The 24770-nt window shown below is 38.8% G+C and overlaps 1 protein-coding gene across 5 annotated transcripts in view; it reads right to left on the bottom strand.

Moving 5' to 3' along the window:
• The window catches only part of zfyve16 (zinc finger, FYVE domain containing 16), a 38535-nt gene that overhangs the window by 4524 nt on the left and 9241 nt on the right, over positions 1-24770 (bottom strand). The window contains exons 5-17 of one of the 5 annotated variants that reach the window (XR_013815615.1): positions 17664-17831; positions 16833-16972; positions 16535-16748; positions 10569-10691; positions 10318-10473; positions 9239-9463; positions 9045-9127; positions 7317-7421; positions 7077-7227; positions 6685-6782; positions 6442-6604; positions 3476-3581; positions 3225-3401 (exon numbers count right to left, since the gene is read on the bottom strand). Coding sequence is in view for 3 of the 5 variants with exons in the window: in XM_079805175.1 (XP_079661301.1) it covers positions 3225-3401; positions 3476-3581; positions 6442-6604; positions 6702-6782; positions 7077-7227; positions 7317-7421; positions 9045-9127; positions 9239-9463; positions 10318-10473; positions 10569-10691; positions 16535-16748; positions 16833-16972; positions 17655-17831 (1901 nt within the window). In the remaining 2 variants the exon portion in view is untranslated. Of the gene's footprint in view, positions 1-3224; positions 3402-3475; positions 3582-6441; positions 6605-6684; positions 6783-7076; positions 7228-7316; positions 7422-9044; positions 9128-9238; positions 9464-10317; positions 10474-10568; positions 10692-16534; positions 16749-16832; positions 16973-17654; positions 17832-24770 lie in introns of all 5 variants that reach the window. The other 4 variants (XR_013815616.1, XM_079805176.1, XM_079805175.1 and 1 more) reach the window with 4 other exon arrangements.

Genomic DNA, 24770 nt, shown 5'->3' with positions numbered 1-24770 from the left:
TTAAGTAAAAAATTAAGATGTTCTGAAGAAAATATTTGAGAACTCTTTTTCAAGAATTGCACTTCTTAGAATTTATCTTAACTTCTTTCTTAAGAAGATTTTCGTGAATCAGGCCCCATGTCATGTTAGTGTCCTGATAAAATATTTTACTGCCCTGTTAACAACCACTTGCACTCTATTGTCTATGTCTGTTGTGTGGAACTGCCCCATTCACATTTCTATTGTTCTCATTCGGCAAACCATTCACATTTCTGCCGGGTATGAGACTTAATCAATCAATTCATTAATCATTTGTTTTTATTCAGAGGCTATTAGTCTTTATTTTGGCATTGCATGGCTTGGTCATTTACACCACATTGATCCCACTATACATTAATCCACCGATTATCTGAAGTCTTTCTAAAAAACTAAAAAAAAAAGCATATTCTTGGGACCTTATGTGAATTCTTTAAAAACATATTTTTGATTTTAATCAAAACTCACATTAAACCACCATCAAGAGCTTGTAATAACTTCCAATTGCAATTTAAAGTGGATTTTAGTCATATAATGTTGTTGAAATATGTTATGTAAAGCCTTTTATAAGAAGCTAATCACTTCACCTTCTTAGCATTTATTACGCAAACATCCTTTATTGATATGAAAAAAAAAACGAAATCACATGAAAAATCACACACAAATCATATACTATCGTAATCATGTGATTATTAGCTTTTTGTTTCACGTGTATTCATGTTTATTTGGGTTTGTTTTTCACAAAGCTCAGACAGACAGTTCTTTATTTTTTTAAGTATTCTGTACGACGAAATATTTAGCAAACGTGAGAATAAATCAATATTTCTCCAAATATGCGCACTTTTAGACTAAGAGCCCTAACAGACGCTGTTCAGTGCAGCAGTGTGAACACAAATAAACCAGAGCAGACATGACTGAATATGAGTGTGTGTTTTTATTCTATTCAAAATATCTTAAGTTACCGAATGATTATTTTGCACTCCTGACATAATATTAAGAAATTAATGTCACTGCAACCGAGTTTTATCATACACAGTGGTCACAGTTTGTCTCGACCAAGAGTGTGATGTTTTAACGAGCAGTGAATTTAAACAACAATAATCTGGGGCTGCCCGCGATGCACTGCAGGTTAAGGAATTAATGTCACCTTATATTGGCCGCCATGTGTCCACCAAAGCATTTTTTAGACGGCTGAAAACACTAGGGGCTCAGCTGAAAATGCCTTTCTGTGAGCGCATGAGAGCGTTTTGGCAACGCAGCGTTTTTTCCAGTTGAGAATCACTGCTTGCTATGATACGGAATATCCACAGAAGTGTTAAGGCCAATTTATACTTCTGCGTCGAGTGTACGCCGTAGCTACGCCGTAGGCTGTGTGATACGCACACCTCTCCAAAAATGTAACAACGCGTCAATTCTACGCTGACCGCAAGCGCCGTGATTGGTCTGCCAGAACCCATCCCTCAGGTCAATAAATAAATAAATCTGCGATAGGAGTGTGTGTGTGTCCAGAAATGGGATGATAGTTTCATCCTTATATCTGCTATATAACACTGTAGTGCAGAGATTGTTTATGTTAGTGAATAAAAACATAGATCCGCTGTGTATAGTTTATTTATTTTCTCATTGAAACCAAAGATGTTAATCAGTGATTGTGTATCAAGAACAGGGACACATTAGCGTGCATTTTGTTTTGTGATTTCAACGGAATGAAAAGTCTCCGCAACAACAAGCGATTGAAGCGCTCGTCTGTGCATGAGCTACCGATACTGAAAACAGTGTCACGAGCTCTGCATGATTTCAAAAACGCATTCCAGCGCCAGATGGCCTCTTTTGTAACTCTACTAATCAACTAGAGATGATTATGATTAGAACTCAAGCTGCAAGAAAAGCCGCTATCTGACGCCATGACGGCTGCTGATACTCCGACAATGTAAACATGCTTCTTCTTCGGCGTTTGCCTTGATACTGTGGGTCACCATCAACATGCCCCTAGACACTGCCCCTAGCGGTCTGCATGTGGAATTGCACATTGACGCAGACAACAACGCAGAAGTATAAATGAAAACTAACGCGTAACTTGCGGCGTAGAGGATACGGCGTAGGTCCGACGCAGAAGTATAAATCAGCCTTTACTAGTATCTCATTTCACAGATACATTGTATCTGCATTTTTATATAGAATAAATACAGAAACAAACTAAAATATTTGCTCTGGCTTTTGTAAATAATTTTGTTCCGTTATTATGCTTGTTGTCATCTGTTGACGTTGTACAAGCAGGATGTGGCGGTTGGTCAGTGTTGTATTTGTCCTAGGGCTGGGCGATATATCGCATGACATTGTTAGGCGCATCTCGTCAGTAAAGCCGGTTCCTTGATTGGTAGTAAATCGCCATCACCTGCTTTCAGATAGAGAGGCATTTACTACACAGAGCCGTAGTTCACTGACAAGCTGAGCCATATCGCATTAATTATCGCAGGCGATACGTCCGTGATAATTATTGCCCTAAAACCCTAAAAACAGAGATTCTGATGGCGTTCAAGAGATCAATAACTATATCTGTGATTGCAATCATTGGCTGCAATACTCACCGCTGCAAACACTTGCTGTAATATATGCATTTGACGTTCTCCAGAGGAAACAAATGTGCAAATCTGCCAAATCTGTTTCGCCAATATTATTACAGTATCAACTGAGGGTGCTTTTACTTGCGTTTGAGGGTGCTTAGCACCCCCGTTGAACCGGGCCTGGCTTGAGCCAGCTACTAAACGCACCGTCTTCGAGCCATAGATCGTTAAAGGTACATTTTCCCATTGTGATTGCCAGGATGATTTCAATTAAACTAAACAGTGACTCAGTATGATACAGTATGTTCGGAGTTCGCACGGGTTTCTGTGAAAGTCCTTCCGACAAGTCTGTATGCTGCCGCATGGACCTTGTAGTTCTGGAACGCTGTGATACCAGTGTGATACCACCCAGATTCCTCATAGAGAACTACAACAGGCGAAACAAATGAATGCCATAGACGCCGCGAGCAAAGTTTGATGGAAGAACAAATTAACGGACGAGCATATAAATTTTAGACGTGGCTATGTTTTTTTATGACCTTGTATGGAAAATCCGGACGTTTTTATGACTTTTTATGACTTTTTATGACCCCGTGGAAACCCTGATCAACACTTCTGAGAAATGTAGTGCCGAAAACTATTTACCATGTCCGAGTCGGTGGAGACTCGGAGTGCGAGAGAGTTGAATCCATTGGCCATGAGCACAGAGAGGTGTGGGCAAAGGGCAGCGCAACTGGCGGTGGCGATCTCTCTCTGAAACTGAGCTGATGATGTGAGGATGGCAGATAGGGAAACGTCTGAAGACTTCAGCAGATAGAAAACCTGATGGGAGAGATGGTACATGAACCAGAGATGACAACAAGGAACTCATTGTGCAGGCATCACACAGTACACACCTCAGTACACCTCATGGTTCGGCCATCCATCTCAAACTCAGAGTCCTGCTGGATCTTGATGCTGGACACCCCCTCCAGAGACTTACCATCCACTGGACTGGTGACTCTGCAAACACGCAAACACACAAAACATGTTATAATTTCTTAGGGGAATTATTTTTGACTTGACACAGCATCTTAACCACTGAAGGAAGCTGAAGGAATGAATCTTAAATAGTGCCCAATTAATGCAGAGTACATTTTCAAGGTCACCTGCAGCAGCGGCCAAACCGATCAATAGTGCTTTATCACTCAGTAGAGTGATTATTCAGTACAGTATTGGCATATCGCACATCCATAAGAAAGCATCTGATACACTACTGGTCAAAAGTTTCGCTTTGCTCAAGGAACATTTATGATTATCAAAGCATTGAAGCATTTTTGTGGAAACTGTCATACAATAATATACTTTCATTCAGCAAGGACAAATTAAATTGTTTAAAAAATAACAGTCAACAGTCAAAGACATTTAAAATGTTACAAAATATTTCTCTCTCAAATAAATGCCCTTCTTTTGAAATTTCTATTCATCAAAGAATCCTGAAAAATGTATGACCCTTTACACAAAAATTTCAAGCATCAAAAACAACATTGATGGTAATAATAATAGTAATAAGACGTAGAAAAAACACTATTATTAATAGTGAAATAATAATAATTGAGAATAATTAAGAAGCAAATCAGCATATAAGAATGATTTCTGAAGGATCATGTAACATTGAAGACTGGAGTAATGATGCTGAAAATTCAGCTTTGATAACAGGAATAAATTACATTTTACAATATATAGAAAACAGTTATTTTAAATTGTAATAATATTTCACAATATTACTGATTTTACTGTGTTTTTGCCTTGGTGAGCATAATGGCTCATTTCCACTGAGCAGTACCTCTGTACAGTTCAGTACAGTTCAGTATGGTACGCAATTTTAGCCGTTTCCATTGTAGTGTTAATTTTGTCACCTATTTTTAATTTAGTCTTAGTCTTGTGCCAAATGTCCTTGTTAGTTTTAGTCATATTTAGTCATTCACATATCTTTTTTTGTTAGTCAAGTTTTAGTCGACTAAAAGTCTTGTCATTTTAGTCTAGTTTTAGTCAAAAGACAACACAAGGTATCTTAGTCAAGTTTTAGTCGACCAAAAGTCTAGTCATTTTAGTCTAGCTTTAGTCAAAGGAAAACTCAATATATTTTGTGGCAAAATAAGTTACATAAAATATATATAACCTGCATAATGTGCAACAACACCATAGCTAACTGGTTGATTTACAGCATAGATGCCTAAAATCAGCATTAGCTCATGAGACGATGGGCACAAATATTGATTTCGATCTTGATTCAGTATGAATTCATATGTATATAGCCTATAAGGAACAATACGTTTTTTACACTTTTTTGGGGTTATATTATATTTGCTTGCATTCTTTACTATTCACTATTATTAACATTTCAAAATTTCACAAATAAGTAAGCAGTTATGATCTGCAATACTTTTTTGAGCAACTAGACTACATGTGTATTATTACAGAGCCATACAGGCACCCAGTGGGTAATGGCATTACAAGTGAATTTTTGTATTTTTCCAGCCACAAAATGGCTCTAATTTACCTCTTTGCAGTGGAATTCTCTATTTTAACCTTAATTAACACACTAATTGTAATATAAATAATAAAAATATTAGAAGAAAAATATTTTAAGTGGTCATTAATGGACCATAAGTATTGCACAAATAGTATTTAGTACCAAAAGATCTACTCAAAATATTCAATAAATATTATTGAATTAAAATATAGGCTATTTATTTTTAAAATAGTTAAGGTGTATGGTCACATTTGACCACCAATGAGTATAAGTGTGACTTAATTAGTAAGGAATACCTGAGGGTTAAATACAAGAAAAACATTAATATTAATGTTAACAATGTTGCATCTCTACCACTCTCCCTAATAAAATGATACTGTAAATGTGGCTGACGCACACTATGCTGTACGGTTTACCAAAAATTGCTGCAAACACCTGTATAGTGAAGCTGTTGTGTAACTTGCGCGGCTTAAGCCATTCACATACACTGACACAGCGCTAGAAGTGTTGAGCGCTCCGGGAACCACGTGACCACACACGCGCGGCCGCGAGATGACAGGAGGAGTATGAGAGACCTGTAACCTACTCGAGCAACAGCGGGAATATTCGGAATATTTTGAACAGCTGAATATTCATCTCATGATGAAAAAGTAGAGACAATTGTAGACGAAAATGAAGAGAGATTTTATCTTAGTTTTTATTTTATGCAAAACATTTTAGTCTCGTCCTTTTTCGTCAACAATAATGCATGTTAATTTAGTCTTAGTCAGTGTTTTTGGACATTGGTGCAGTCTCGTCATCGTCTCGTCTTCGTCATGGAAAAAAAGGTCGTTAACGAACATATTTAGTCTCGTCTCGTCTGACGAAATTAACACTATTCCATTGTCAGAAGTTGCGAATGGTACCCTAATTCCGAACCGCTTTTTTGGCACCCTCCCATTGGGGTACCTAGCACAGTAGTCCGGTACTAAAGGGTGGAGCTAGACTCACTCCAGAACATTCATTGGTTGACAGAGAATCGTCACTTCTGTGTGCTTTTTCGGCTGTGTTTTTCCTTGCAGCCTTGGCTCAAACAAATCGTGTCTTCTTCTTGTGACAACAGCCACATGCCAAGAAACAAGAACAAGATCTGCTATATGTCGTCCTTGGTTGTTTACTGTGTCGCTTTCTTCTTCGCGTGATAATTACGTCGATCGCTATACCACGCCTATCATAAGCATACTGTTGGTGGTGGAAACGCAAGCCGGATCATAGTTTACGGTCCCATAGATGAACCGTACCGCACCGCTCCGTGGAAACGAACCATAAGAGACTACTTTCAAAAGTTGTATGATAAATCGTCGGTACCCAGCATTGACAGGTGCGATCCAGTCGACCCAGCGTACATTCACATTTTCCCGCGTCTCTTCTGAATCTGCCTTTCCACAGGGTATCTGAAAGTCGTTCTGGTCCCTTAGGGCCTGTCGCAAACCCTCCATTGTCTCTGGAGGGATTTGCACCATTAACCCATCTAAAGATAAAAAGGGAAAACGTGATGATACAGCCCTGCTTTTTGAGAGTAATAATCTGATGTAGTGTTCAAAAACTGACTTGTATAAAAGCATTACCCTCCACAATGCTTGATTTGGCAATGAATCCTGATGAGGCTTTCAGAGCACCATTAAAAACCACAAAACTAGCTCCAGTCACTGCAAAAGAAAGACACTTGACAAATATGATACAATAAACAACGTAATGAGTGTTTCACCACTAGAACTTTTAGAATGGATACTACAATTATTACAAATCTGGTTACAATTATTCCATACAATGCATTATAAGGTGCATTAAAGGACATAATTAATGCATTTAAAATACTTAAAGCATTTATATATAATGCATTAAACAAGTGTTACCAAACATTTTAGCCATTTTAAGAGAAAACAAAGTTATTACATATTTTTAGCAATATCGCCTAGCTCTAGCAGCAGTGCTTGACAAACCTCTCCTGGTTTTTCCTGGTATACTATTGGCTTGAGTCCTGTAGCTTCCATCCTCGTTCTGCATGCAAACCAAGTGAGAATCAGCCTCTGTGCTGAAACAGGCCCCGAAACTGATCACATGCTCATTGGAGGAGTTCACCACCTTCAGCATCTGCAGCAGCCAGAACAAAACAACACAGTCAATGACAACAACACAATAACATCAGCCTGACTGCTGCACAACTCAAAAATAAACCTGACCTCATTAAACCTGGACTTGGGAATCTCGATGTAGCTGTTTCCCAGCTCCATGTGTACTCGTAGACTTTCCACCACAGGTAAACTGTATTGGTAGTTCCTCAGATCCTGTTAGAATCAGCAAAACACACGAATGAAGGTGGATAGAAAGATTTTGGGGATGCAAGGCCTATAGTTAACATTTGACAACACGTTTAAGGGTGTGTTCACACTTGTAGTTCAGTTCTCTTGATACATTTAGTCCTGGTTCTTTTTAACACAGAGCCTAAAGATACAAAAACAGCTTTTATGACGTAGATTTTGCAGCAGAACTTACCTAACATCCAAAACAATTCTGTTCGCTGTGCTAAATGCGCTTTTTGTATGCAAGGTACATGATGGCATTTTACCAGCTGAGCACTCATGAAAAGCGTATAAAATGTATAAAGGAAACAAAACAGCATCATGAATTCCTCTGTTGCACACAAACAAAGATCTGCTGAAAGGAGAAGCAGTTGTGATGCCTGTAGCGAACTGTGGTAACCTAGCTCCTGTGAAGAGAGGAACCAGGTATACTTGAGCATTCTGTCCTTTTTCGGGTCGCAGCTTGTGACATCACGTCCTGTTTTTGGCTCATTTAAATGTCTGTGGTCCGTGTTGTGTTCATATTTCAGTCGAACCGCACCAGAGTTGGTTTGGAAAGATGGGTCTCGGTCCGCTTGTTTGGTGCGCTACAGGGTTCGGATGGCAGCGTTCACAATTATTCAAATGAATCGCACAAGAGTTTGTTTTAATTGATCCAAACTGGCCAAGTGTGAGCTCACCCTAAAGCCGGGTGCACACTGAACGATTTTGTCCGTGAGACAATTTAGCAAATACTAAAAGATTCCTCTGATCCCAGGCCAAAATGTGTAGTTTCTGATCACTAGTTTGACATGTACTCCGACAGGCGATCAATGAAATTCTGCCAGTGTTCGAAGTTGACTTCTCCTAAGACAACCGTCAAATCAAAAAACAATAGGAGCTCATAACCTGATGACACAATTAACGAGAAGACAACAAACCAGCACTTGCTCCACACACACAATGGATTTGCATAGTAGAATTACCAGAAATAAGCCAATTTCGATGCAAACTAAATGTATCTTGCAGAGATAGCCCACATTTTTCCATGCCTGTGCCCAGGAAAGTGGCAGTGAATGTACTTGAAAGCACTATAGTTAGAATTGAGACCAAAGAAGCTCTGTAATTCTCAGAAATCAAGGGTGGCTCAGAGCTGAAGTACACTTTGAGAGGCCTCAGTCTTGAGCGCTCTCTAATCTCCTTCATTAACTGTCCTGAGCTGAACCAGAGACTCGGGTTAGAAAGGTGGAAAAATAGCTTCAAACTACCATCTTTGAATCCTGCCCTTTGAAATAATTTAAAATCTTGCAGGGACAAATCATTCACAAATTAGAAAATGTGTATTAATCCCACAATAAACCTAAAATTTTGACATTGAGTATAGGCTAAAACCAAATAATCTGGTAGCAAATAACTGATTTTTATCTCAGCTGCACACCATTAAGTCATATAAACAATCAAATATATAAACATAAAAATACAGTCTTTTCAAATATATACACTACACTACAGTTTAAAACCTTATTTTATACGTATATTATGTACATGCCAGGACAATTCATTCAAGTTTACATGAATGAGTAAAATACTACCAGGACATAAAAGTGAGGGTTTAATGTGAACACGTACTGTGAGCAGATTCATGATGGTGTGTCCTGTCTCTTTAAAAACTGAGTCACGGAAACGCACGCTCACCAATGGGCAGGGATACACTGTAAAAATAAACAACAGGTCACATGACTTGAGGGGTGGAACGATTAGCTAATATCATATATTCTGATAATAAAAATGTTTTAATAACGGATGTTCTAATGAGGGCTCACCGTTGTATTGAGCCCCTAGAGCGAGCAGCAGTCGGAGGGGAAACACTTTAGCCCAGGGCACCTCCAGCTTCTGAATCAAAAGACCACAGAGGAACGAGACCTGCGGCAAAGCAAGACCATCCAGAGGCTGAAAGGTTGGAGTGAAGAACAGGACTCCGCCGTGGTCTTTACTGCCTAGGAAACTGTCCGTGAACGTCACATTGCCAAGGTGCTCAATGAACTTCCCTGTGGTGAGAAATACAAAAAAAAAAAAACATATAAGCCACATAAATGTCACTTGTTTACATCCTAAAGTTTCGAGTTTTGGTTAAACGATGCAGCTAAAATGAAACCGTTAAATATTTTTGCCAATGAAAAACTATTTTGCAATCAGTATAGTAGTTAAAAAAATCTCTAAAGGCTAGAAAGAAAAAAAAAAAAATGCTACAAAGAGTAAACTATGGTACGTTTAAGGCACCACAAGTGAATAAGGTAAAAAAAAAAAAAACTAACAGATATCACCATAATACTTACCCAATTGATTGATTGCATTTCTGAAATGGTATGTTTAAATATGCAAATAAGGCATTATCTAATTAATTAAATTAGCATTAATATGCATACATTTCCATAACAGAAGTCTGAGTATTGAATAAGTCAGGTTAAAAATTCTTGTTTTATTTTGTTGATATATTAGAGATATCTCTGTTTATCACTCCAGTAATCAGAAAATAATGTCAACAGCCAGATAAAAATAAATTTTCATAATGCTTTAGGATGCATGAACAAACCCCTTCAGAATATAGATAGAAATAAAACTGTAACGTTTGGTGTATGTACGTGCTGATTTCTGACTCAGGAGAAAAAAAAACTCACAGCCTTCAGAGATATGTATTGCAATGGAGATCTACAGTCGCAAATAGACAAAGTGCAACAGAATAAACACTTAAAAAAATGTGTTTTGGATGTTTTCTTTCCACTAGTCAAAAACAACACGTTATGAAAAGCCAACTAGCCCAAAATATTAACACTGACCAGTGCATGAAAAACCAGTGTATTTGCCTGTAGTGTCTTGCTGTTAAGAGATTTGGGTGACGTACCTTTCTGTGCATCCTGGTATATACTAACATACAGGTTGAACACGTCTCTAGGCAGGCTGTTTTCTTCTGGGAGACACTCAATTATAAACACCAGCTCCTTCTGGCCAACTCCCTGAAGACCATTAGAGCTCAGACACCAGCACCTCTTCTCACCATCTACAACAAACACAGAGAGAGAGCGCAGTGATGTTTATCAAATGAACAAGTGGAACATCACACATTTCAAATCAAGTTCAGACGTTGTAACATACATGTGTCGATCTTGACGTTCACCAGTAAATTGCCGTTGAGCACGAAGGTCAGAGGTTGTGGGCCTCCCTCCTCCAACAGCAGCAATATTTGGCAAGCAGCAGGACGTTCCTCAACTATTAAATCTGTAATGAAAAGAAAATTACACATTACAAAAATACAGCACCACACAGAGTTTGCTCTGAATTCTCACATTTGACCAAAACGGAAGGAGCTTCAGTTAAAGGCAGCTAGTAGCTACACATTTATATGGCCTTTTTTTATTAAATTAGGATACTAATTAACCTCAATACGTAAATAATGTTTTGCTGTCTATAGCCCCTTTCGAACTGGGTAGTTCTAGGAACTAGCCACCAGGGTGGTTGCCCAAGTACTAATATTCCCCTAGGACCATTTTCTTGGTTGCATTCGCACTGCCAGTAGGAACTCTGAAGTGACGTAAGCCATGCTTGTTTTTGTGACATTTATTTTGACGGTGATGAGAACACCAGAGCCTGAGCGCACATCGCTCACATTCTCTGTCTTCATTAGTTTACGATCTGGTTAATAGACCCGTCTAATATGTTATTAGTAGGGATGTCACAATGCCAAAGTTCCAGTGGTCTCCAGTAGGTTCTCAGGACCAATTTTGGTACCACAGCAAAGTCTGTTGGAACTATTTTCCTATTTTATTTAACTATTTGGAAAAAATATTAAATTTAATTCAATGAGTTTATTATTTATGATTATAATCATTATAAGTAAATAATACATAAACATTTAAAGGCTACATTAATATTTAAATAGTCTTTTACGGTTTAATATTCACAGACACTAGTATAATATATATATATATATATATATTATAGCCCTATATATATAATATATATATAATATATATATATAATATATATATATATATATATATTATAGCCCTGTGCTTAGATAAACACGGAATCGACTGAAAGCAGCTGCCTATTAGTGGGTACCGAATATACTTGGTACTACAGAAATGCTGGTATAGTCACATTTTCAAAATGTCAGTACTGACTTGGTACCGGTACTTGTGACATCCCTAGTTATTCAGACCTGCAAACTCCTCAGAGTAAAAAAAGGTGACAGTGTCGCGGGGGGAGTTTAATATGCAAATGACACATTTCTGAGCGTGACTTAAAGAGAATGACACATTTAATATTTTAAAAATGATTTTATTTACAACACGGAAACGCCTGGAACTCAAGGAAGTGTTGTGACGCATGGCACAAAAAATAAAAGACTGACAGTAGGGGTGTAACGGTACACAAAACTGACGGTTCGGTACGTACCTCGGTTTTGAAATCACGGTTCGGTACGAGTTCAGTACAGCAGTTTTACAAAATTGATTTTTATTTATTTTTTATATTTAACAGTGGTTTACTGAAGAAGAAGAAAAAGTGTCTGTCCTTGAATGAATTAGGGCTGGGCGATATATCGCATGACATTGTTAGGCGCATCTCGTCAGTAAAGCCGGTTCCTTGATTAGTAGTAAATCGCCATCACCTGCTTTCAGATAGAGCGGCATTTACTACACAGAGCCGTAGTTCACTGACAAGCTGAGCCATATCGCATTAATTATCGCAGGCGATACGTCCGTGATAATTAATGCGATATGGCTCAGCTTGTCAGTGAACTACGGCTCTGTGTAGTAAATGCCTCTCTATCTGAAAGCAGGTGATGGCGACTTACTACTAATTAGGCTTGTTACGATAGTCGGTGTTGCCGGGGTTACCGGTGTCCAGACTCAACACCGGTTACATCACTTGCCCACCGTGGCACCGCCCACCGCCTTTTTGATTTTTTTATAGTAATAAATAATTTAATTCAGTTAGAGAACAGACAATACAAATAAAAACTGAACGTATCTGCTTAATAAAGCAGGATCCTACCGTGAGTCTCGGCAGCGGCAGGAGTCATTCATCAGATTTAAGAGTGAGGAGCTGACGGAGATGATCGCGGAAGATTTTGTTTCAAAGCGAAACGTAAAAGCGCCTATTTAAGGGAGTTCATCATTTGTTTTGTTGGTGTGTTTTTCATTAAAAATAATAGGCTAATGAACCCACAATTCAAGCAACCCGCAGCCGAATTGGCGCTAATTCAAAACCAAAAGTAAAATGTGCACGGCCGCACAGAGCGCGCATTGTTTACTTTTGCCTGGCTCCGCAGTGCGAGCCTCCGCGCTACGCTGACTGCACGCATTTATTTTTGCCGCGCGCAAACAAGGCTTTACGGACGAACTGTTATTCATTCATGGCGTGCATCTCAATCATAGACTGATCAATGCTTGATCAGTGCCCTGACTACTGAACTAGGGAACTGATTGAGACGCACCCATGGCCTCACAGAGCGCGCATTTACAGACGAGCTGTCATTCACGGTGTGTGCACACTGGCGCGTTTTCAGTTCAGAGCGGTCGTGTGGATGTTACTTTCGGTTAGACAGATTTAGTGATTTAAAAGCCTCCGCCGGTGATACCGGTATTACCGGTGTTGTCACACATCAATTAACCGGTGGAAAAATTTCCTCACCGTCACATCCCTACTACTAATCAAGGAACCGGCTTTACTGACGAGATGCACCAAACAATGTCATGCGATATATCGCACAGCCCTAGAATGAATTAAATTATATCTAAAAGTTTATTGAAGATATTTCTGTAAATTATATAGGGAGCCCTTACTTGCACATTACTATTACAGGTTAACAACAGAGCCCAAACTATTAGCCTAAATTCAGTTGCTATTTATTTTTAGGTATAATAATCAACACTCAAATAACACATTGTATGCAAACATGTAAACTTCACATAAGGCAGTTTTTGCATTAAAGGGGTGGTAAACCACGATTTCACTATTCTAACTTTAGCTAGCGTGTAATATTGCTGCTTGAGCATAAACAACATCTGCAAAGTTACAACGTTCAAAGTTTAAAGCAAAGGGAGATATTTGCTTTTAAAGAAATCAGTTTCTAAGGACTACAGCAAACGGCCAGTAGGCGACTACACACATTCCTCCAGGGTTGGTGACATCACCAGGCTCCATATTTACATAAACCCCTCCTCCGAGAATATTAAATAAGGGGGGGGTGAGGCCATTTTGTATCGCGGCGCTGTTGTGGTATAGTTAGGCTGGAGTGGTGTTGCTGCAATGCCGAAGAAACGCTGTTATTTTCATCCGGATTGCAGGTCTGGGGTACTTGCTTTGTTCAGCCTTCCTTGTGGGACGGGGGTGCGTTGCAGAGCGTTTAACATACAGCATGTTATATGCACGTGTGTATGAGACGGAGGGGAACAGGCGCGCACGGGGCTCCCACTGCACATTTCACGGAGGAAAACTACCACAAACTTCGCGAGTTCAATACAGGATTCGCACAACGTCAGCTGCGTGAGAAACACGGCCAGTGTGAATCATGCATGACGCGCACGGGGCTCCCGCAGCAGATTTCACGGAGGAAAACGTCCACAAACTTCGCGAGTTCAATGCAGGATATGCACAACGGCTTGTCCTGAAAGATGGATTTACAAACAGAAGCTGTTTACGGGCCACAACCTGTAAGTCTGATTTATTTTTCATCGATGTGTTTTCCTGTAATAGGTTAATTGTGCGTTGTAGCAAGGAAGTAAACAGATGACAACGCTGTTCTGCAAACCAGTCTGTTAAATGCTCATTCATACTTAACGTTATCCGATGAACACCTAACGTTACAAACACTAACGTTAAAACAGCGAACTTGGCATTAGTGTAAATGATTCTTTGATTAGAGCTTTTATGTATTATTTATCTACAGGCTTGCTAAACATGGTTCTGTGTGTGATTTGGCTAACTTACTAGTAAAGCCAGTGTTTAGTGTTCGTTTTGGGTTAATAGTTATTGCGACAGATATTTGGCTATAATCGTTCTAAAAATACAAAAGTGCCATTCAGTAGCGATCATTATAGATCCGCAGTCTTTACTCTTGAGGACTGAACAGCTTCTGCTCGATCATCTTCACTAAAATGTTCTGGGTCTGATTCGGGCTCAGATTGGTATGGTTTTATTGACGCCATTGTTTCTAATACTGACCAAATCAGTCTACCGGTAAAGGTAAGGGGCGTGGCGTTTCCGACAACCGTGCACTAGGCGGTTAGCGAATCACAACACACTGGGCCAGCTAACCAATCTGAGCCCATCGCGTATTTTTGAGGGACTGGCTTCATACAACCCGGAAAGCATCAGACCGTTTTACAAGGAGGGACAGAGCAGTGTAGAATAAAGGTCAAATATATGAAAAATAATGCTTTTTTTTTTAAAAACGAAGCATGAACACATGTTACAGTGCACCCCACAAACACAATCAAGCCTTCAAAAGAATGTGTTTTACCACCCCTTTAACTTCTAAATCTAATAATAAAATAGTTTTTTTTCTCCAATTCGTTGTTGAAATATAATCATTTATACACAGTGTCTGTCATTTTCATGACAGGTTTATTTATGAAATAATCAAGATATCACTAACAGGTTAAGTAGAATATAATGAATATATAGGCTAATATAATGAATATATAGGCTAAAATAATGAATATATATAGGCTAATATAATGAATATATAGGCTAATATAGAGCATATATTTAGTGAAAGAGTTGATTTCTCTAGTGGATAAAAGTCTGTGGACACGGAAAGACTGCCTGAGGTAAATGTGATGCTAAAGTTACATGACATTGTTTAGTTTACAAGCAGTTATATTGACGTCTTTCCGCCGTTGAAACAGTGATTTAGTGATTACACCACATATATACATGACAGTAAGTTGTAATGTATCCTCAGCATACCTTCAGATGGTCATTCATGTTTATTCTTTAGTATAAGATGAGCGATCACCTTCACAGATGATCGCGCTCACGTACTTGCGCATCACGCGGCCGCTTGAACTGTGATCAGTGACCAGTCACACCACATAGAGCGTCAAAACGGCATTTATCGTTTGAATTTTGTGATAAAATGGACTGAATACTTAATATGTTCGTGTGGGAACTCGGATTGAAGTGTGTTCCGCGCTTAAAACAAGCCGACTGTGAACTGTTAAAGATTGCACCCGGAAACCGTTCGGTAACGTTACCCCCCACCCAAAACAAAAACTCTCCGGTTCTACGCGATTCATGTAAATGACCCAATTGACCAAGAAAACGGCGATTGTCGCCGAAAAGCGACAAGTTTGCAGGTGTGGTTATTAGATAGAACTGTTATACAAAGAAAGTAGACAGTATATGAAAAGGTTTTAGTGTTTGCTGGGTGGTTGATGTCCAATGTCGTTTGCTGAGCAGAAATACATAATCAAGTTTTGCTTGGTCCCCTCCAAGTTGAGTTGGATTTTCTCCTTAGCGTAAAGGTTGAGAGGTCCATCTATCACTGTTTTCCATGTTCGAAGGGTTAGTGAGTAAAGGTGATGATACATGGGGCAACTTTTTTGAGCAATTTTGCTGGGCAATGTTACAAAGAAATGTTGCTTGGCCACTTTCCCATTGGGAATGGGCAACAAATTTCTATCTGGATACTTTAGATCGGTCATGGGCCTTGTGTCTTACCTGGTTGCCCGTTGACGGCAACATTGCCTAGTAACATTGCTCAAAAAGTTGCCCTGTGTATCATCACCATAACACACAGATTATAGCCTATACTCTCGTACTGTGTACACAGCTTTTTTTCAAAAATGACAGGTACTGGTGTTTCACGTGTTCGGCCAATCAGCGTAGACTTACGTCACTGGTAGTTCCTATTGTGCTGGGTTAGACCCTACTCTAAAGTAGGAGCTAATTTAGTTCCCCCAAAAGGCGTTCCTAAAACTAAAATCGTTCCCAGTTCCTGCGGTGCAAACACCATTTCATCATTTTTTATTTCTCCTAGCCCTACCATTTAGACAGGAAGTGGCCTTCAAAATGAGGTCTACCCTCTGGTAGAAACCTTTAAAAGTCCTTACCCCCATCTTCCTCCTCTCCTGTGGTAATGAGAAGCGGAGGCAGACCAGTATCATCCTCCGGCACCAGACTGACCGTTCTCTGGACAAAGCTGCCCACCCCACAAAGCAGGCCGTAGTCCCACGGGCCTCTGATGGGCGGGCGGCTCACCTCAGCAGCGCTGTCAGAACTGCCTCCGGCACTCTCATCAGACTCGCCAGGAATTCTACTGTCAGGCTGAAAGGCAGCAAATCAATTAATGACTTCAATTGTCACTATCAGTTATCTCTAGCATCAGTTTAGAGGATTTCGCCGTCTCACCCCCGGTGGGTCTGGCGTTACTGGGCTCGAGTCCTGAGAGGATTTCCGGGTCTGTACGGAGAGTTTGGTGGTGTCGGCTACCTCACCGTTTGGCAGGATACCATCAGCAAACCACACGTGCTTCTGCTCACGTGGAAAACCTACAGGAACAAATACAGAAACACAAACGACAGCGTCATTAGGATCAGGCTTGATCAAATAAAGTATGCTTGAACTCAGGTGTGATTAAGAGGAAATGTTTCTGCTATTACACTAAATACAGTACAATTCAAAAGTCTCTTCTGCTCACCAAGGCTGAATTTATTTGATCACAATTACAGTAAAACAGTAATATTGTTGAATATTATTACAATTTCTTTATATCAGTATATATAGAATATATAGTAAAATTGTGATCAAAGCTGAATTTTCTGCATTATTACTCCAGTCTTCAGTGTCACATGATCCTTCAGAAATCATTCTAATATGCTGCTCAAGAAATGAAATGAAATATGATTTGTGCTGTATGTGCAATATGTTTGTGGAAACCGTGATAAATGTTTTTCATGATTCTGAATAGAACGTTCCAAAATTTGTTTTAAATAAACTGTCACTAGGTCAATTTGATATGCTGAATAAAAGCATTAATTTCTTTTCTTTTTTTTTTATTGTACTTCACTAGTGAAGCTAACCTAGTCTTGCACTCTATATGATATGGAGTGCGTGCAATTTAGGACGCAGTCACTTTTTCATTCATGAACTAATTATAGTAAGTGGAAGTCACTGTGTTTTACAGCCATAAGAGCTATAACTCAGCATTCTGGCTCAGAGTGCAGTGCGTACCGTCATTACCGGGGTGTTTGAGGACAGACACGGGGACCATGACGGTGGGTGGGGGAGAGTTGAGGGTGCCGGCAGCACGGGCCTGCTGCATGGGTGGTATGGTGGAGCAGTATTCAGATGGGATGTTGGGATTGGGACTGGGCCCAGTGGGGCTCATCATTCTCTCATGGGCTTGAGCTGCACACAGACAAACAAAATCAGTCATTCCTAAATCAGGTTGTCTTTTCAGTGAATGACAGGTCATGCTGGGAGAGAGAATGAGTGAGAGAAAGGAAGAGTGGGGCAGCACTTTATTTTATTGTCCTGTTCCGCTTGTACATATGTACTTATTATAGTAATTGCAATAACTGGGTAATAACTAGGTACTAACCCTGAACCTACCCCTAAACCTAACCTTTTATTACCCAGTACTTTCTTAGGTACGTACACTGTTAAGTACATGTACTGTAAAATAAAGTGCAACCAACAGTGGAATAATTGTGCTTTAATGAATGAGGTAGATCTCACTAAAGGATTAGTTAACTTTAAAATGAACATTTCCTGTTAATTTACTTAATTTACCCCCCAATTCATCCAAGATGTTCATGTCTTTCTTTCTTCAGTCGAAAAGAAAAAAAGTTTTTGAGGAAAACATTGCAGGATTTTTCTCCACATAATGGACTTCAATTGCAACCAAAATTTTGAAGGTCCAAATCAATGCAGTTTCAAAGGAAGGGCTTCAGAAGCTCTGCACGATCCCAGCTGAGGAATAGGGTCTTATCTAGCCAAACCATCGGTCATTTTCAAGAAAAAAAATAAACATTTATATACTTTTTAACCTAATTTGCTCACCTTGTGCTGCTCTGTGGCGTGCCACGGATTGCGCAATCACGTCGGAAAGGTCACGCTAGACGTAGGCGGAAGTACCAGACGGGCGAACCAAGCGAACGTGCAAACCCTAATACAAACTCCATCTCCAACTTCAAAATCGCCCGACATCGTTGTTTAACTTTTTTTTTTGCTAAAGGGCGTTTGTATTAGTGTTCGCATGTGCGCTTTGTAAACATTTAGGTTAAAAAGTTTATCGATTTTAATTTCAAATTTAAAGGGTTACCTCAGCGATTTAGTATTAAGCTTTGTATCAGTAGAAACCCGGTAGTATATTCAAATTAGCGTACTATTGATTTGGACCTTCAACATTTTGGTTGGCATTGAAGTCCAATGTGTGGAGAAAAAACCTGAAATGTTTTCCTCAAAAAACTTAAACTAAAGACATGAACACCTTGGATGATATGGGAGTGAGTAAAATATCAGGAAATTTTCGTTTTGAAGTGAACTAATCCTTTAAAGGCTATGTATAACTTTTGTTAACAGCCTAAAGAAAATATAAAAGTTTATGGTCTTAATAAATATTCCCGGCTTTGTGAATGATTCAGTGCACATTATATTAAAGAATTTTTTTTATTTTTATTATTATTATTTTACATCATAATGTAATAACTTGCTTAACCTCTGACTTTTCAAATAATGTAACATAACATTAGATTAACCAATAATGTTAGCCTAATAGCCCAGTCTAAATTATTTATTTATAAACTAATATTCTGTTTTACTCAGATATTGTCGCACCACATGGTCTCTGTTTGTGTTTTCACCATTCCAGCCTTAATTAATTTGTTGTCCTGACTGTTTAATTGATTTCGTTATTGTGTTCAGATGTGTGTAATTATCTCCCCTATTTAAGTTCAGCTCTTTTTGTGTTTCATTGTCTGGTCTCGTCTATGTTTCCATTGTGTTGGACTGATACCACTGCTGGATTTTACTGTGAGGATTATTAAAAGACTTCATCTCCTTCGTTGTGCGTTAATTATTACCTCACAACCTTTGACAGATATACAGTAGTGGCCAAAAGTGATTTCAAGAGGGGATGTTTGTTTTAAAGACCCTGAAAATATTTTTATCTGACAAAAAAGGCAAGCTACAGGTTCTATTTATTTATTTGGGAAAAAATGCATAGAAAAAAGCATACATTGACTACAACATAATCAGTTATTAATATTTTGTTGGTTTTCTCTTGTTTTTGCACGTGTTCATAATTTCTTTGAATAAAACAATTGAAAGCAAGAGCAACTATGCAATATGCTTACATGCACATTTTTAGTAATATTTGAATAAAAGTTGGACATAAATTTTGGCAACTGCTGTTCTTCATCAAACAGAAGTCAAAGTAAAAGTTAATTTTTGAACATGACAATTATGTCAATTTACTAAGTTTTATTATGTTTTTTTCTTCTTCTGTTGAACACAAAAGGAGAAATTTAGCATAAAAACTACCTAATAAGTGGACTTCAACGATAAGTGGTGCTGTCAACGATAGCCGCTTTTACACCATAGGGCCGAACGGTCCTAGGGAACGTTTCCAGTTATATTTCCACTTGAGCTTGGTTCAGCACGGCATGATTACAAACTGCTCACGTGCGTGTAGTGACGTTGCCACTCAGGATTGGTCACTTGTCTGTTGCCAGGCTACCAGTTTCTTTGTAGCTGGCTAAACGTGCTATTTGAGCGAAGTAAACAAGTTAATAATAAAATGAAAAGAAATATCTGATCATCCTCCATAATGTGGTCGCCATTTACATCTCATACCATCTGTAAACTCTTGCATTACCAGAGCCACGACTGACGCATTGTACTACATTCAAAAGAGCTCTGTTATTACTAGCCGTGTATTGGAAAATGAAACCATATCTGTACTTGCTGGGCCGGATTGGCACGGAATGGGAATGGGAATGGGTTGGCCCATTGTGGAAAAGCGAGTCTTTGTGTGAGGAACAGTCAATATTTATTGAAAATCTTGTGAATATGATCGAGTGAATATGATCGGTCAGTTCCGCCATATGACTTTAAATATAGCACACTGTCAATTATGAACTATTATTATAGAGATTGTCAAGAAACAGCCCTTGGTTTATATGCTTTCATTTTATGGAAAAAGAGCAGCATCAACATACTGCCGTTTGCATTCCACAAGCGAAAGTCATATGGCTTTGAATCAACATGAGTAAATGATGACAGACTTTACATTTTGGGGGGAACCGCCACTTTAAATGCAGTGAAAGATCAGTTCATTTATCAAATATATTTATATACAATACCGTTCAAAAGTTTAAGGAAAGTAAGTTTGTTTAAGAAATTCATTCAAAATATCAAAAGTTACAAAAGATTTCTATTTCAAATAAATGCTGTTCTTTTGAACTTTCTATTCATCAGAGAATCCTGAAAAACATTCTATGGTTTCCACAAAAATATGAAGCAGCACAACATTTTTCAACCTTGATAATATTGAGACATTTTTCAAATCAGCATATTAGAATGATTTCTGAAGTATCATGTGACACTGAAGACTGGAGAAATGATGCTGAAGATTTTTACTGTTTTCCTTGGTGAACATAAGAGACTTCTTTTAAAAACATTATAAAAGTTTCCAAACTTTTGAACGGTAATATTACATATATATATATTGTACACTCAGGTTTAAAATAATTTGAAATGTTATTTTACACTAGCTAAAAATGGTTGACCTGCGGTAAACCAAGTTATGATCAAAGCCCAAAGTACAGACCTTGTTCAGCTGAGTCACATTCTAATAAATCAAAGCCACCAAATGTTTACAACACCACGAGCCACTGAGAGCATTGAGCGTCAATCACAGCACGCTGTTATTAAAGTGATGGGCAACGAGCCACCAAACCGAACTCAAGAAACAGGACGTCCAGCCTCTCCAGCCATGAGTCAGTGCATTATGTTGATTAAGGCTCATAGATGCTCATCGACCTGATTACACTGGCACTGCCTGTGACACCCGCAAAACATGTCAGCTAGAAGCCAAAATATGCTGGCTCACGGCAAAAACGGCTACGACGACAAGACAGATGGGAAATGTGAAGCCAAGAAACAGCAGGACGGAACGTCCTTGAGTATTTGGAAATTCACACTGGAACAACTAAAGACGCTGCAAAAAAGTTAAAAACTTGAAAGAGTTAACAAAACAAAGCCACTGAATGATTAATTGCAGATTGTGATTCAGTTCAATGATTCAGTCCTAATCTTACCTCATCCCAATTTAACTCCAACCCAAATTCTCTTCCAGGTTAATCACGGGTTGCATGTTAGTCTCCCAGGACGGCGTTAGTGTGCACCGAGCGGAGGAGGAAGTGTCCATCTTGCCGATAAGCGAGAGAGAGTCCGCGAGTGACTGAGATAGAGGGCGCATCCTTGAGCCTCTCTCATCCCGGATGGGGCGCAGCTCACTTCCGCAACCTCACACTGAGTTCTCGTCTGTCCTGGACCAGGTTCCAGCCCTGCGAATATCACTGGCTCCGAGCGCAAGCTCAGTCCGTCACACACACGCACGAGGTCGTATTAAATGGCTGCCCTGGGCTGAGAGTGGTGACAAACCCTCCTTTCCTGAAATGTGTGCTGTGCTGAAGATGTGTGTGTGTGTGTGTGTGTGTGTGTGTGTGTGTCTAACTCAATTCCTCAACCCGGAGAGTGAATGAGAGAGAGAGAGAGTGTCACGTATACTGCACCAGGTGGGTCCTGTACACACACACACACACACTCACACACAAACACACACTCAAGGACATGCACCAGTGCCCTGGCTCCACCCAGCCCTGCACCAAACCCTGCGAGAGCTGGCTGGCGACTGACGCTCTGTGATGAATGTCCTTTTTAATGTGCAAATGGACCGCACGCTCGGCCACACACCGTGTGCCAACATCTTTTTATAGACCATCCAGGACGGAAAAAAACATAAAGCCTTGATCTTCTCCATTACATCAGTCCTTGAAAAATAAAAGAGCTTCAGATGTTTCATCCACAAAAAAGTTTGCCACAAATTAAAAAGGGATGCAAGTGCTCCATGAGCCAGTGTTGTTATTGTCACCTAACACTAACTGATAAAATAAAGTAAATAATATGCAAATATTAGATGAAAAATTTAAAGGAATAGTTCACCCAAAAATGAAGATTCTGTAATGCTATCATAAATGAAGGCTCATGTTATTTTAGTGTTATTTACTAAGAATTAATTTGTATATTTTCAGCTCATTTCAATTTTATTTTAAGTTTTAGCAATTTTGTTATGTGCTTATGTCATTTGTTTTTATCTTATTTAGCTTTAATTTATATTTCAGTACAAGTCATTTCAATATTTCCACTTACACAACTTATTTCAATTAGTTGCCAAGGCAGCATTTATTATTTTTGTTTAAAGGGTTAGTTCACACAAAAATGAAAATTCTGTCATTAATTACTCGCCCTCATGTCGTTCCAAACCCAAAAGACCTTTGTTCATCTTCGGAAAACAAATTAAGATATTTTTAATGAAATCGAGAGTTTTCTGACCCCTCCATAGACAGCAACACAACGACCACTTTCAAGGCCCAGAAAAGAAGGGAAAACATTGTTAAAATCGTTCATGTGACTCCAGTGGTTCAACCTTAATGTTATGAAGTGATGAGAATACTTTTTGTGCGCAAAAAACAAAACAAAAAGAACGACTTTTATTCAACAATTTCTTCTTGTCAGTGTCACAGTGCAGTGCATCAGAGTTCTACAGCAGAACGGTGGCTCACCATTGGCTAGCTCCTCCATCAGCATCACACGCATGCTCATGTGAACAGCGTCGGCCAATGGAAAGCCAGCGTTCTGACATAGAACTCGGAAGCGTTACACTGCATTTACTACGTCATCAGTGTAAGAGACTGAAACAGGTGAGAAGAAATTGTTGAATAAAGTCGTTATTTTGCGGGGGGGTTTGCGCACAAAAAGTATTCTCGTCGCTTCATAACATTAAGGTTGAACCACTGGAGTCACATGGACTATTTTAACGATGTCTTTACTACCTTTCTGGACCTTGAAAGTTGCAATGACGTTACTGCCTATGGATATAGGGGGTCAGAAAGCTCTCAGATTTCATCAAGAAAATCTTAATTTGTCCTCCAAAGATGAACGAAGGTCTAATGGGTTTGGAACGACACGAGGGTGAGTAATTAATGACAATTTTCATTTTTGGGTGAACTAACCCTTTAAACAAAAAGAATAAATGCTGCCTTGGCAACTAATTGAAATAAGTTGTGTAAGTGGAAATATTGAAATGACTTGTACTGAAATATAAATTAAAGCTAAAAAAGATAAAAACAAATGACATAAGCACATAAAATTGCTAAAACTTAAAATAAAATTGAAATTAACTGAAAATATAAAAATTAATTCTTAATAAATAACACTAAAATAACATGAGCCTTCATTTATGATAGTATTACATCACAACTAAGAAAATCACCTTTCATTTAATTAAGAAAAACTTTTGCATTAAAAGTATGAAAAAGCATGAAAGTATAGTTATAAATTAAATGGGGAATTCACCACCGAAAAGATCGGCTGTCTATGCAGTAAAAATGCAAAAAACTTAGAGATTGCACAACTAGACAAACAGAGAGAAAAACAGGCCATTCCCTCAGTCTTTGCCAAAAACTTCAACACACATTTGTCAGACGTTTGCTGACAAATAAACAGCCAGGCCTATACATGGAGAACGAGTGTGACATTGCAATGCAAAGCTGGTTGAAAATCTGCAAAAGTGTCATTTAAGTGAAGTTATTTATTGATTGCACGAAAACCTCCAGTTTTCTGCCCTTTGACAATCAGCAAAAAATGTTAAACCTTCCACAACATCTGACCGACCAACTGCAGTTTGTTTTCGCCACGTGCAAAACAAATTAACTGCGAGTAGAATTTAAAAAACGCTAACTATAATGATATCTATAACTGCCCACACTAATAGAGCACGCTTCAGTTATGTATTGAGAACAAGTGCACTTTAAAGCGTGAAGAATATTAATTACCTGGCTATGTTTTTCTCATTCATCAGCTGGGAAAAAACACTACGAAAATGATTCCACATAATTAATTTCCCAGCTGTGGCGTAGACTGCACTATTCTCTTAAGAGTCTGAACGTTTAATAAAACTTTATGGTTACAGTTATCATTCTTGATGTGAACTGGCCTTTACAGAACATAAAACTATTGATTATTTCACAGTAGTTCTTCCACAAAAGCACGCATTTAATA

The sequence above is a fragment of the Gobio gobio genome (genome assembly GCF_949357685.1).
Source record: "Gobio gobio genome assembly, chromosome: 22".
Taxonomy (NCBI): Eukaryota; Metazoa; Chordata; class Actinopteri; order Cypriniformes; family Gobionidae; genus Gobio; species Gobio gobio.
Note: the sequence above shows the minus strand (reverse complement) of the source record. Positions and strands in the feature narration are given on the sequence as shown.